Source organism: Pelobates fuscus, chromosome 6 (genome assembly GCF_036172605.1).
Source record: "Pelobates fuscus isolate aPelFus1 chromosome 6, aPelFus1.pri, whole genome shotgun sequence".
Taxonomy (NCBI): domain Eukaryota; kingdom Metazoa; phylum Chordata; class Amphibia; order Anura; family Pelobatidae; genus Pelobates; species Pelobates fuscus.
This window is the reverse complement of record NC_086322.1, coordinates 87,809,076-87,824,419: the sequence shown is the minus strand read 5'-3', so window position 1 is coordinate 87,824,419 and position 15,344 is coordinate 87,809,076. Positions and strand designations below refer to the sequence as shown.

The 15,344-nt window shown below is 38.0% G+C and overlaps 1 protein-coding gene across 8 annotated transcripts in view; it reads left to right on the top strand.

Annotated features, from left to right (window-relative positions):
- Positions 1-15,344, top strand: part of FRYL (FRY like transcription coactivator) — a 252,499-nt gene that overhangs the window by 169,655 nt on the left and 67,500 nt on the right. For all 8 annotated transcript variants that reach the window (XM_063457943.1, XM_063457944.1, XM_063457940.1 and 5 more), the window contains 6 exons: positions 2,556-2,664; positions 5,237-5,323; positions 8,560-8,731; positions 9,016-9,148; positions 9,978-10,085; positions 11,472-11,709. In XM_063457943.1, the coding sequence (XP_063314013.1) occupies positions 2,556-2,664; positions 5,237-5,323; positions 8,560-8,731; positions 9,016-9,148; positions 9,978-10,085; positions 11,472-11,709 (847 nt within the window). The remainder of the gene's footprint in view (positions 1-2,555; positions 2,665-5,236; positions 5,324-8,559; positions 8,732-9,015; positions 9,149-9,977; positions 10,086-11,471; positions 11,710-15,344) is intronic.

Here is a 15,344-nt window from a genome sequence, read left to right as displayed (position 1 = left end):
AAGCTAACACTTTAGTGCCTATAGTGTATCTTTAAAATAAAATGTGATAATTGTCTAACTCATGATAAATATATATATTTTTTTCCCTCTGTTGTCCTTTTTCTTTTCTTTTTTTGTTTTAAATGTATTAGGCCAATGACTTGGTAGCTGGCATTACAGTCCATGTCAATTCAGACACATCCAATACACACCTTGCATTAGAGGGCAAATGGATATAGAATTTGTTTCCTTTCTCCTTATGCCAGAGTGCTATGTGCAAAAGGCAGAATTTAAAACCGTGATTGACAGAGAGACGCACGGCTCTAGTACAAAGCGGTGTGATTTATTTTCCATATCTTATACATATTTGTTAATTCAAGAGTTTGTATTTCAGTAGTTGAACATTTTACAAATGACTGCTTAGTTTATTTATTCAAATACAATAAATTCCAGAGCCATTTTACTCTACCACAAGTTGACATATTAATGCATTCTGTTAATGGCAGAACAAGCAAATTCAATTTATGTTCATCAGATGCATCTGTCCTGACATTAAATCCTAAATATCTAGTGTGTGTATTATTTAAGTATTAACAAACTCTTAAGGGACATAAACATTTCTTTCAACTAATCCATCTTGTCACATTTGGTAGCACATGCAGTTGGTTCATTTTACCGACTTCATTATTTATTCTGTCATTACTAGTGCCTTTTTACAAAACAATTTCACTTCTAAACTGACCCTAAACCTTGTCTGAATAATGAATTACTGCTAAGCAAGGACTACTCTGATTGCTTGTGTTGCCAGGGGAAATTATTTTTTTTTAAAAATTCAGAGATGTTCCGCTATGTGAAAAACAAACTGTGCAAAATGTAATTTTAATCGGTACTTGACGTGCAACAAGACCAGCGACCTGAATCTTTTCTCTGGGTGTAAGAGTTTACTGCTGTATGACAGTGGAAAAAACAACTTCATTGGAGAAGGTGCATAGTGTGTGACCAAGACATGGACATGGAAAGGCTACCCAGAAAATAGAGAAACATTGTGTAAAGTCCTGTTATTGATGAGTGTGTTTGTGTGTGTGTGTGTGTGTGTGTATATATATATATATATATATATATATATATATATATATATATATATATAGTGTAAGTAGTAAAATTGTAATTCCATTTGAATTCTTTTGATCCCCGATTAAACTGAGAACTGTCACTCTCTTGAAATAACTCCTTTAAAGAAACACTATAGAGTCAGGAACACAAAGGTGGCTTGTCCGCTTAAAAAGTAAGAAAATCCAGTACAGCGTGGGTTAGCTGGTGCTGGCCCAGCCCCCAATCCGCCTCCTTGGCTGACATCATAACAATTGTTGATCTCAGCCAATCCAATGCTTTCCAATAGAAAGCATTCAATTGGCTGGCATTGTCAAGGAAGTTGGCGGGGGTCAAACGTGGTCAATTAGCATCTTCTAATACAGATGCATTAAATCAATGCATCTCTATGAGGAAAATTCAGTTTCTCCATGCAGAGCAAGAAGACACTAGCACTGACCCAGGAAGCACCTCTAGTGGCATCAGAGGAGTGGCCCCAGGAAGCAATGTAAACACTTCCTTTTCTCTCAAAAGGCAGTGCTTAGAGCAAAACAACTGCAATAAACTGTAGTTATTCTCATGACTAGTGTCCCTTTTTTTTTGTTCATTTTTTTTCTTATAAAATGAATGTTAAAAATGTAGCAAGTGATATCATAATCCAGTTTAATCCAGGCACAGCCAGGGCACACAATTAAAGTGAGTATAATATAAAGATTGTTTCCTATTTTCAATGGTAGAAAGGCCAATATTTATAACAACTGATAAGAAGCCAAAGCGGAAACTCACATTTCAAGGGCAAAAGTGTGGAATTTAAAATGTTTTTTATTTTTCAGACATCAACAAATATATTTAAATAAAAGGTATAGGTAAACCTAGTATTACAAATTCTATCAAATGACCATTTCCCTTTAACGCAGCTTTCCTCCCAATGGAGTTGTTTTCTTTGTTGGATCTCTGGGTGCCGTATTATACCATATTCAAATGACTTAACACCAAGGCACGACAGGCGCCTAGGACCCAACGTTCATGTTAAACCATACGAAAACTGTTCTTACTACTGGGTTAGAATAATATGATGCAGAATCTTACTGCTGGGGTAGAATGTATCATGATGCATATTATCACTGTGATAGAATGTTAAATGAGGCAGATTGTTGCTGCTTGTCTAGATTGGTTCTGTGAATTGCATAGAATGTTTCGTTGAGAAATTCAGTGATGCACAGGATTTTGTACTTAGTAGTACTCTGCATAGTACAAGTTCTCTCCATTTTGACCAGATATGTGATTTTCAAAATAAACCAGCTGCTCATTTCAGAGAAACTATGTAGGGAAATTTGGAAACCATGAAGATTTAATGAAATGAGTCCTGAAAATGTGTACTGATTGTATTGCATGGCAAGAATAGAGTAATTAAAATGTCATGTTTGTGTATTTTTCCCACTGCTAGTTCTATTTTAATGTATTTATTTTTTTTGCTTGTTTTTCAGCCGCCTTATGAGCATTGTTTCTGCACTTTTCCCCAAAGGCTCCCGTAGTGTAGTGCCCAGAGATACTCCTCTTAATATATTTGTGAAAATTATTCAATTCATTGCTCAGGTATGTGTTACCATTTTCTAATTCTTTGTCTTCTCTCATTATACAAAAAGATTTGCCTTGTAAATATGTGATCCATTAAGATCCATCTTTAGAAAAATTAACAAAAGGTTAATAGATTAGACAGTTACTTTGCACTCAGCCTCTTTTTTTTTTTTTTTTTTTAAAGTTAAAGTAATACACCAATAAATACATAAATTCCTGTTTGTGTTTAGGTAACCGTTCCCTCCCCACTAGCATATTTACTGCATCAAACATAGTTAGCAAGAAGACTCCATTATATTCCAGTTCTGGTAGAGTCATTTGCTTCTCGTATAGTCATCATTATTATGGGTACTCACAGAGAAGCACTTGGGGCAAACAGCACATGCATGGCAATTGCACCGATGCAACCACAATGCTTCTCAGAAAGTAGCATTGAAACACCTGCCTCTACTATGAACTCCAGTTCAAAATTAGTGACTCAGACCACATTCTCTTTTTAGAAAGTGCAGGCTAAAATTGAATTACCCACAATGAAAACATATATGCATCTATGTATTATTTCATGGAGTACCACAAAAGCTGCAGATTTCTTGGCTGAAGCCTTTGCAATCCCCCCTGCCCCCCTCCTAATCTAGCCCAGACTTTCTGTGGCTGTCCAATCACAGACTTCCCAATGCAGCTCAATGAGAAGTCTTTGCAAAGCAGGTGCTCTGGACCTCTTTAGTTTAACTTCACTGAGCTAACCAAACCAGGAAGTAACATGATAGCTGTCTTACAGTCAGGGGGTTGTAGTTCAGTACTGTGTTCCTTTCTGCAGTCCAGTTAACAATGTGGCCATCCACTGACTCTTTAAGCCATTGCGAGAGGTATTTGCTGAGAGCTTATTTCACGGTCTCCATGGCAACTTCGCACCCGAGGTTTGTTGAACCCTGTCTTAAAGCACTTCAGTAAGCTAAAGTTCACTAGGGGGCTGGAGTATCTCCGTAATGTAGCAGGTTCTGTGCAGGAAGGTAATTAGTGGAGTCAGATGAACAAAAGATGTCTGTATAAAACCCTCTTACCTCCATTGCACTTTAAGACTTTTAAGGTTTTGTCCATGCATGCCGGCCATCATCTTCCCATGATTCTATGTGTGTCATCATGGGCCACATGTAGAAAATATGAAACTTTGTATTTGTATTATATACTAGGCAGACCCAAAATGCAATCAAAGTTCATACAAGTTAAAAACAAACAAAAAAACAATTTTGAAATAAAATTGCTAATAGTATAGGTTTGTTTCCCTCTGAAGTGACAAACCCTTGTTGGCCTTGCCATTACTGTCAGTAATCTATTGCACTGCCAGAGCTTCAAATAAACATCTCCTCTCCCAAAGGCTGAGATCATTCCATAAACTAGTAAATGAGAACATAAAACTAGTTACATTTCTGGTGCATACATGTCACTTTTCTAAGGAATTCTAAAATAAAACCTACAAGAAGAAATGTTCGTTGGGTGCTAATAACCAACCATTTGTTGTATGCTTTTTTTTTAAACATACTTTTTTCACTGAATATCTCCCAAAGCGAGTTTTTTTAGTTTTGTTTTGTTTTTTTAAACCATGGTAAAACTCTAGATATGCACACATTTCATGATGAATGGTTAGTATCGATGCATGGCACATTAACACTTGATCTTCAATGAGCTGTGAACTGTTGGCACTAGTGTACACCTTCTGTTAAATGGAAATTATTACTTCATCCTGAAACTGTCACGTTCTGGAGTCTAGTCCTCTTTAATGTACAGTTCTTACTGGCATTGAACTGTAAAGCACGAGTATTTTGTCACCTGAATAAGGAAGTGCATGCATCAGAGATTCACAAGATTATTCACTAAGCTGGGGATGGTTGAGATTTGGCCAGGGCATTCCCAAACTGAGGTCATAACTGTAAAATTTCACAGTGTTTTCTGACTTTTCAGTTTGGCTATATGGCTTAAAATATGCAGCTCCCTTTGCCATTTCTTCACAATTCGCAATTTATTGAATAACCATTCTGACAGACATTAAAGGAAAGGTTCTGTTGTAGTTATGGTGTTGGAAGTTCCCTTGTGTCCACTCCATTGTAAGTAGTCAAACTGTTTTTAAAATATTTTCCTTCTTACCTTGGGTCTGTCCAGTGATTATGATGGTTGGAGAGATTTATTTAAGTATTTTGTGTAAGGATAAAATCTCCAAAGAAATGAACTGATACGTGTATAGCACATATCTGTTCTAGATGAATCCATGTGATCTAGCCAGTAGTGTTCATCCAGAAACCAGAGAATAGCACAGGAAGCCTGTTACTCATAGTATCTGTGGTTAGTTACAGATGTGGTAGCCAGTATGCCATCCTTGCGGCTTCTGTGCAGTTGCAGCTTTGTTGGATCAAGTGCATGTTGCAAGGACCAATCCAGCGTTCTAAATAATCCTTCCTTTTGGATACAGATTAATCCTAGCCTGTATTAGGATCATTGGACTTGGTGGCTGGAAGAGAGACATTAGGATTTGTATTTAGTTGCTACACAAAAGTTAATTTTCTTTTTTCTTTTTTTTTTTCTTCGTTTTTTCTAGGAACGTTTAGATTTTGCAATGAAAGAAATAATATTTGATCTTCTCAGTGTTGGAAAATCTTCTAAAACATTCACAATTAATCCAGAAGTAAGTCTATGTTTTCCTAAATTTTCAAAATTTTTTTTACCAAAATGTGGAATTGAAAGAATATGTAGAAATCAATCTTATGGAATAAAAAGGTTATATAGACACCTCATCATTTTGTTTTCATACTGCCTCATGTAAAGAAACAGACCGCAATCATTTTATCTTCTGCTTGTTAATAAATTATATTAAAATGTTATGACCTGGGTAATCAAATGTGGAGATTTAAGTGCAAATCTTTAGTTGATGATCAAGATAACAGAAACCCTGTATGTTCCTTTGGAGCTTTTTAAACTATAGTGCCAGGAAAATAAGCTGCCTCTATAGGGTCTTTGGGTATCCCCCACCCTCATGGCCCCCCTCCCGCCGGGCTCGGGGGAGGAATGGGTTAAAATCGTATCTTTCTCCAGCACCGGGCTCCCTCTGCGCTGGGGACTCTCCTCCTTCCGACGTCATTTGCTGAATGCGCATGTGTGCATTCAGTCAGTCCATAGGAAAGCATTGTCAATGCTTTCCTATGGACGCTGGCGTCTTCTCACTGTGAAAATCACAGTGAAAAGCGCGGAAGCGCCTCTAGCGGCTGTCAATGAGACAGTCACTAGAGGCTGGATTAACCCATATGTAAACATAGCAGTTTCCCTTAAACTGCTATGTTTACGGCTGGAGGGTTAACCCTAGATGGACCTGGCACACAGACCACTTCATTGAGCTGAAGTGGTCTGGGTGCCTATAGTGGTCCTTTGATGTATACTATGTACCTACCTGTGACTTTGTGTAGAGCACTGCACAGGAGATCCCCTGTCATTATTTTACTGAAAATCATGACCCTTAAATGACACTGTAGGCACCAAAACAACTTTAGCTTAATGAAGCATTTTTGGTGTATAGATCCATGCCCCTGAAGTCGAAGTGATAAATTCTCTGAAATGTAGGAGTTAAATAACTTTTTTGTTTCTGTTTTTCTGAGCCCTAGCCACACCTCCCCGGGCTATGACTCACACAGCCTGCATGAAAACAATGGCTTAATTTTAATCCGATGTTAACTTGCTTTAGAAGGGTTCACCTCCTGTGCACACATGAGGCTCCTGCAGAGCCTGGAATAATATTAACAGAGCAGGAGATAAGAAATTCTAAATTAAACAGAATGTACAATAAAACAAGTTTAAACATTAGATGTCTCTTTACAGGAAGTGTTTAGGAGTGCTGTGCAAGTCAAATGCAGGGAGGTGTGACCAAGGCTGTATAAACAATGATTTAACTCCTAAATGGCAGAGAATTGAGCAGTGAGACTGCAGGGGCATGATCTATACACCAAAACTGTTTCATTAAGCGAAAATTGCTTTGGTTTCTATAGTGATCACTTAACCTTGAATTTGGATAGGAAGCCTAAAATCGGTAATAGATTAGAGCTGCTAATGGATTGATGATGGCCAAAGTTAATACTTTTTTTTTTTTATTCCATACCTTGAGATTACTGGGGGAGAGGGGGAGGGTTGTTATGGGCCTGGGGCCCAGCACACTCATACTTACCTTCCCAGCAGCTCCCTTCATCTCATCTGTCTAAATCTCGCGGCTGTCAGATCATTGCCACGGGTTACCATGGCAACCCTCCTCACAGCACACAGGCTGCGAGAGTTAGACAGGGGAGCTGCTGGGAAGGGAAGTAAGAGTGTTGCTGCGCCCCCTCTGCACAGTCTATGCCACCGGACCACCAGGTAATGCCAACTCCCCCCTGACCCCCTCCCCCCCCCCCCCATTTTACACACATTACATACTTACACAAACACGCACTGCATTCATTATATACACACTACACAAACACGCACTGCATTCATTATATACACACTACACAAACACGCACTGCATTCATTATATACACACTACACAAACACGCACTGCGTTCATTATATATACACTACACAAACATGCACTGCAATCATTATATGCACAAACTACACAAACACACTGCATTCATTATATACACACCCTACACAAACGCACTTCATTCATTATATGCACACTACACAAAAAACACACTGCATTCATTAAATACACACTACGCAAACACACACAATCTGCATTCATTAAATACACACTACGCAAACACACACAATCTGCATTCATTAAATACACACACTACGCAAATACACACAATCTGCATTATTAAATACACACAATCTGCATTCATTAAATACACACACTACACACACACTCCATTCATTATATACACACACTGCATTCATTATATACACACACTGCATTCATTATATACACACACTGCATTCATTATATACACACACTGCATTCATTATATACACACACACACACACACTGCATCATTATATATACACACACACACACACACTGCATTCATTATATACACACACACACACACACTACACACACACATATATATTCTTGAAAACATAAAAAAATTCTGACTGGCATGTATATTTTGTGCATTTGTCTTAAGAAAAAGAAAAAAAAAGATTTGCAAAAAAAATAATAAAAAACATGTTCAGTTAACAGTACATTTGTGTTGAAATAGTTCATTTTTTCAAAACGGTAAATGTACAGAATATCGGTATCGGTAAGTTATCGACTATCTGCCTGAAAGTTCACAGATTATCGGTAGCGACTCTAAAAAAAAAAAAATCAATATTGTTCGATCCCTAATAAATACATACATACACAACATTTGAAATCACAATTAGATCTATAATCCAGCACTCAGACAGGCTTCTCTTCTCTCTCTCTTAAGTAGTCAAGCATGATGACTCTTGTCAAATGAAATGCTTTGCCGAATGGTAAGCCATGGTATAACTTTTCAAATAAGAAAAGTAGCAGCTATTCACTTTTTGCCAAAAAAGTTTCCTAATAGAAAGACACAGATGTTATTGTGAATTGTCCATCTTTACCAACTCACATTATCTGTTTTACTATTAGATTACATGGTGATTGGAAAAATAATAAATCTTGTACTTAAAGCATGCTTTATTATTGACTATCTCTATAAGAAACCATAAAACGATAATATTTGTAATTCAAAAGCTTCATAAGCATTAGGGTTAACTGGGTTAGTCTGCATTCTGAACGGTTGTCGGAAGTGTCCAGCTGGGACTTTGTTATCTAGAGAAGGAATATGTGCGAAGTGAAAGTGATCAGAATGTGTTGTCCTGCTGACTGTCCTCCCTGTAGAGTGCCTTGTAGTTAACATATCTTGTTTTGTACCATTACAGAGGATGAATATAGGTCTCAGAGTCTTCCTTGTTATAGCCGACAGTTTGCAGCAGAAAGATGGAGAGCCTCCCATGCCGACAACAGGAGTCATTCTTCCCTCAGGAAATACTTTGCGTGTAAAGAAAATATTTCTTAATAAAACCCTAACGGACGAAGAAGCAAAAGTGATAGGTTCGTCCTCAATTTCCTGTCTTGACTTATAAATGATCAGCGATGATTATGCCATAGCTGAGACATAATTTAGATATTTTGTAAGATTGCTTGTGATTATTATTATTATTATTATTTTTTTTTTATAGTCTTCAATGACCCTTATATTCTCTTTGCCAGTGGTTGTTTTATAAGGCTGTTGATTGTACATATTACTTTGTTAAACTCCATTTTAAAATGTTGTGTCATATGTAGACACATTTTCTTTTTCAGAACATTTTTTTCTTCTCATCTTCTCTATGTAGGGATGTCTGTTTACTATCCGCAAGTACGCAAAGCACTTGACAGCATGCTCCGGCATCTTGACAAAGAAGTTGGCAGACCAATGTGCATGACAAGCGTGCAAATGTCTAATAAAGAACCTGAGGACATGATCACGTATGTCAGGAAATAATTATTTGAAATTGTTTTCTAGATATGGTGGACTTTATGCATTTGATGCACTCTAAATCTTGCGATCATTATTAAGCCTCAAATAACCTGACAGCTTAAATATGTATGTATGTATGATTGGCGGTTACTAATTTGAAGAAATGTGCCTAGCACAAGCTAAATGTGTGTCATTGTAGAGTGCTTGTTTAACAGAAGCTAACATTAAAATAAAACTTGCACCTTAACAGAGTAAAAGATGTGATGTTTTTCACTGACTGCCTCCTCACTACAGCTGATGAGGATGGAATCACTGATATATCTATCAGTTAGAAGAGGTGTAGACTAGTCACTTGAGGTCAATGTGTGTACCCCTGGATATGGTTAAACTGCTCAGATAGGGCTGATAGACTGCACACATATCTTGTTAACACCATAAAATTTATTCACAGATCCAACTAATGGGCGATATTGGAATTTAGTGTAAAACCATACAAGGGCAAGTTATATAGAGCTTTTTGGATCTGTATGTTAAAATGTCATTCAATACTTGTTATTGTGTACCACAAGGTAGACATGTCGGTCACATTATTTAGCTATCATGATTTTTCTTATGAGGCTCTTTGTTTGTACAGTTTCATTATGCCATTTAGTTATAAAATAAAACGTGGAAGTGAAGGGGAATGCATTTTAATATTTTACTATAATTAAAAAAATTATATATATACATACACCAACTTCCAGGTACTTTTCCCACTGTGGAGTGGGGGAGAATTTCATTATTTTCTGGGACCACTTTATCTCCTTAATTGATCTAAAATCTATTTGTTTGTAACAGAGGTGAAAGAAAACCCAAGATTGATTTGTTCAGAACGTGTATTGCTGCTATCCCAAGGCTTATACCTGATGGCATGAACAGAGCAGACCTCATTGAACTACTAGCAAGGTAAGCAGCTTTGCTAATTTCCAGAGTCAATTGTAATATCTAAGGAAGATCTGACCTCAGAAATCCTTCACCTATCTGCAATGGTCTCATGTTTATACTTGTGCAAGCAAAATGCTTATTGTTTGAGATGGTTTATCCAGCTTCTAGCTAATGTCTGCTGTTCTGATTGCAAGGGTGGACTAAGTGCTTTCACCTTGAAGCAAATAAAATGCATTGTGAGCAGAAAGGACTTTAGATGGTGTACTCTGCTCTTATTTTCTTGGCTTAGTGGGCGTTGATGTTTAATGTGCTCGATTAATATGGACAATTTAGAAATGCAAGGCATGAGATTCATTTCATCCCATATAATACATGTGTGGTCGCCAGCCGTTGCTTACAATCTTGTTTATATGTAACTCTAATTCAGTTCAGTCTGTAGCTTGCCGATACCCATAGATAAGTTAACAAACGTGTATTCCTGTCCCTATAGTGGGTTAAAAAAACATGCTACCCCACCTTGCTCCCCTTAAATAACTTTGAAAACTCACCGTATACCCAGCTCTGTGTGTGTCTGCAAGCACTGGCTCTGGACTCGATCCACTTCCTTGGCTGACAGAATCAGACTTGATGATATCAGCCAGTCACAATGCTTTTTCAAAGGGAAACACCTTTAATGGCCACCGGAGGTGTTCCTAGGCTGTAATGTGAACACTGCCCTTTCTCTAAAAATACAGAGTTTACAGCAAAAAGCCTCCAGTGACTGACTATATAGTCACTAGAACAACTACAGCTTAATGTAGTAGTGTCCCTTTAAGCTATCCTGTCCCTTTATGTTGACTTTAAAGTAGCTTTTCTGTTTCTGTTCTCCATGTACTCGTGTCCTCCACTCGCCAAGTTCTTATTCCATTTGGTTCTTCAGAGCTGTGATTAAAAGTGTGATTTATTCTAACCATTACTTTTTTTTTTTTCAACGTATTTAATTTCGTTATCTCTAAAGCTCTCTGCTGCCAGTTTGAAAAATTATACAGTTCTTTTATGCAAGTTTCCCCCCCCCCCACTCTATACTAGTCCGTAATGTTTCTAAATGTACAGAGTACTTTATGCCATCACCAGAGAACTAATTTTGATGTCGACTTTTGTTTCCCGAAGATAAACCTTATGTATGTGTCGTAGGCCATGTTTCCTTGGTGGTTTAATAATGGGAATTTTACTTCAGTCTCCGCTCAGTGCTATCTATTAAATTGTTTAATATATGTATTCCCTGTAATAGTAAATTACCATTTGTTCTTTTTTAGGAAATATAATTTTTATATTAATAATTAACGGTCGTCCACCCAAAAAAACTATTATTGGAAAATTTCATCGAATCGCCCTGTTTAAATTTTCTTTTGTTGATTTCATTGTCAGGCTTACAATTCACATGGATGAAGAGCTGCGTGGTTTAGCATTTAATACACTGCAGGCATTAATGCTAGATTTCCCAGACTGGAGGGAGGATGTCCTATCAGGATTTGTGTACTTTATTGTGCGAGAGGTGACTGATGTCCACCCGACACTGTTAGACAACGCCGTGAAGATGCTGGTGCAGCTAATAAATCAGTGGAAACAGGCAGCTCAAATGCACAATAAACATGCAGATGTCCAGGTAATTGTGACCGGTTACTTCATCAAGTGATTCTCGGAATGAACCTGTGTACACACTTTTATTATGCATTGTTTTACTATTTTAGATCCATTTTAACAATTTTGCATTCCCCTGGCGTGCTCCTTGGACCAAGAGCATTTTTCTCAAAAACAGAACATTTAATCAAAGGAGCAAATGTGTATTCTTGCCTACATAGGTGCTTGTCATCCACATGTTCAGTTCCTTTAATGAAAAAACAAATATGACATTTATTTGATTTGTAGACAAATGTGAGCAGTCAATGCAATATATATTTTCTGATGGTGACATGTGTGCAAACTGTTATTTTGTTTTTAGGATCTGATTTAAAAAAAATGTAACAAGCATTCATGTGAAATTGTGCCATGAAGTAATTGAGGTTTTTGAAATGTAATGTGCTCTTTTAGTAACCAAGTCAAAATTTGATATTAACTTTGGTCTCTCTCTTAAAGGGACACTGCAGGCATTGTCTGCTTCATCTCATTAAACTGGTTTTAGTGTCTCGAGTCCCTTGGTATCGTCATTTCATTCAGCATTAAAGCGTTTTAATGTTTATATTTTGTAATACTAAACAAGAGTCCCCTGCAGCCCAACCCATTTGTGCTGCTTTGCCTAATGAGAAAGTATTAGCCTGACCAGCAATGAGCAGCTGTGATTGGCCGCTAGTGTCAGCTGACTGCTTTTAGCCTATCAGAGCTCCAACTGATGGTATGAATGGGTATGACTACAAGTAAGTGTGTAATCTCTGCCCTTAGGCACACCTCCAGAAATTACCAGACTCTGGGTAGCCAGGGACCCTTATTTAGTGTTAAACTGCTCGAACATGGAACATAGACACTATAACTAATTCAAAGGGATAAAATTGTTATAGTGACTACAGTGTCCCTTTAATGCTTTTAATGCTTGAAGGGGCTGTAAAGGGAATGTTGGGTTTTTCTTTTGATTGTGCTGTGTGCTGTGACTATCATGGCTAAAATATTTATAGACAAGCTGTAATGACTAATTTGAAAGTTGATGTATGATTCTTTATGTTGAGACCGCAATATAAATTACATAATATTTAGCTGTTTACGGACATTACACAATGTGAACTTCCATCTAACAAGAACTGAATATTAAATAATGTGTTAATTGCATCCTTGAGAACACGAAAAAGGAAGTGTAGACCTAGGACCAAAGGACCAGGAAACACTAGGTGAGATATAGATCTCAATTGTCTGTTAAAAATATTATTTTAATCGGTATACATAGTCATGAACACACACAAAAGGATAATGAAAAAAATACTAAAAATAAATCACCCACACTGGAAGGGAGATCTAAGGAGCTCCGGGAGCTATAGGGGGAGTTAGTATAGGAGTATACAGCTGTAATCACCAGAACACTCTGTCAGCCGGGAATATTCCGTGCTGCCTCTAAATAGAGGGTTGGTAGTGGTGATGGTGCCTACACTTATATTGAAAGGGACACCTATCTCCTAGTAAAGACACAGAGTCTACCCATAGCAAACACTGGTTAGTAGTTGCAGACAAATCCTCCATGCACGCTCCCTATTAAAGGGGTAGAGACAATCAAGTCTCCGTAGTGACTGTGAGAATACTGCTTGCAACAGTGTTATAAAGCAGCTCATGTGACGTACTAGGTACAGTTCAGTATACTATCGATACCGTAGAATCACACTAGGTTCGTAACCGCAGGGCAAACGTCAGTATAGTATAATCAACCTTGAAGTGGGAACAAATGTGCCTCTCATAGAGGCTATACTGAGGAGTACTTGAATAGAACAATGTTCCTAGGTTACCAAAAACAGCAAATAGGTATGATTCCACAGGTCCCCAGTACTAGGTAGGCAAGGGGAGTAATCAATTTAAGAGTTAAGGATTTATCCGGTATTAAATAGTTCGTACCGATACTGCCTTCGAGTCACTCCGTTAATTAGAAGCTAGCAAGTTAATGAGTAGCTTGAAAGAGCTCTTAGATAAACAAAATGTAGCTCGTACAATAACCCCATCAAGCCCAGTGCTGGCTAGACTATATACTCTGATAGCAACCAGGGTGTCGATTGTCTCCCACTGTCTACCTGTCGATTGTCTCACACTGTCTACCCGTCAGATAGTCGGTGAAAATTCAACCAGGATAATCGATAACACGTCCCCTATGAATCACTCCATACAGGCTCCAACTCTTGCTTCCCTAACTAAACACCTCAAACATTGTGAAAAAATTAAATTAAAGTGCTGTGGTTATAAAAACATTATCTGCCTGCCTAACGCGTTTCGGCGCTACAGAAAGCGCCTTTCTCAAAGGCTTTGAGAAAGGCGCTTTCTGTAGCGCCGAAACGCGTTAGGCAGGCAGATAATGTTTTTATAACCACAGCACTTTAATTTAATTTTTTCACAATGTTTGAGGTGTTTAGTTAGGGAAGCAAGAGTTGGAGCCTGTATGGAGTGATTCATAGGGGACGTGTTATCGATTATCCTGGTTGAATTTTCACCGACTATCTGACGGGTAGACAGTGTGAGACAATCGACAGGTAGACAGTGGGAGACAATCGACACCCTGGTTGCTATCAGAGTATATAGTCTAGCCAGCACTGGGCTTGATGGGGTTATTGTACGAGCTACATTTTGTTTATCTAAGAGCTCTTTCAAGCTACTCATTAACTTGCTAGCTTCTAATTAACGGAGTGACTCGAAGGCAGTATCGGTACGAACTATTTAATACCGGATAAATCCTTAACTCTTAAATTGATTACTCCCCTTGCCTACCTAGTACTGGGGACCTGTGGAATCATACCTATTTGCTGTTTTTGGTAACCTAGGAACATTGTTCTATTCAAGTACTCCTCAGTATAGCCTCTATGAGAGGCACATTTGTTCCCACTTCAAGGTTGATTATACTATACTGACGTTTGCCCTGCGGTTACGAACCTAGTGTGATTCTACGGTATCGATAGTATACTGAACTGTACCTAGTACGTCACATGAGCTGCTTTATAACACTGTTGCAAGCAGTATTCTCACAGTCACTACGGAGACTTGATTGTCTCTACCCCTTTAATAGAGAGCGTGCATGGAGGATTTGTCTGCAACTACTAACCAGTGTTTGCTATGGGTAGACTCTGTGTCTTTACTAGGAGATAGGTGTCCCTTTCAATATAAGTGTAGGCACCATCACCACTACCAACCCTCTATTTAGAGGCAGCACGGAATATTCCCGGCTGACAGAGTGTTCTGGTGATTACAGCTGTATACTCCTATACTAACTCCCCCTATAGCTCCCGGAGCTCCTTATATCTCCCTTCCAGTGTGGGTGATTTATTTTTAGTATTTTTTTCATTATCCTTTTGTGTGTGTTCATGACTATGTATACCGATTAAAATGATATTTTTAACAGACAATTGAGATCTATATCTCACCTAGTGTTTCCTGGTCCTTTGGTCCTAGGTCTACACTTCCTTTTTCGTGTTCTCATATATTATTAGGGTTATCCCCTATTGAGACAAGATCTCGACACACTGAACCTATCCCCGTAAGGGGTTGTTCCTTCCTTTTTTTTTTCCATTAATTGCATCCTTTCTGCAAGCTGTATGTTACTTTGATAATTGTCCTTTGTAG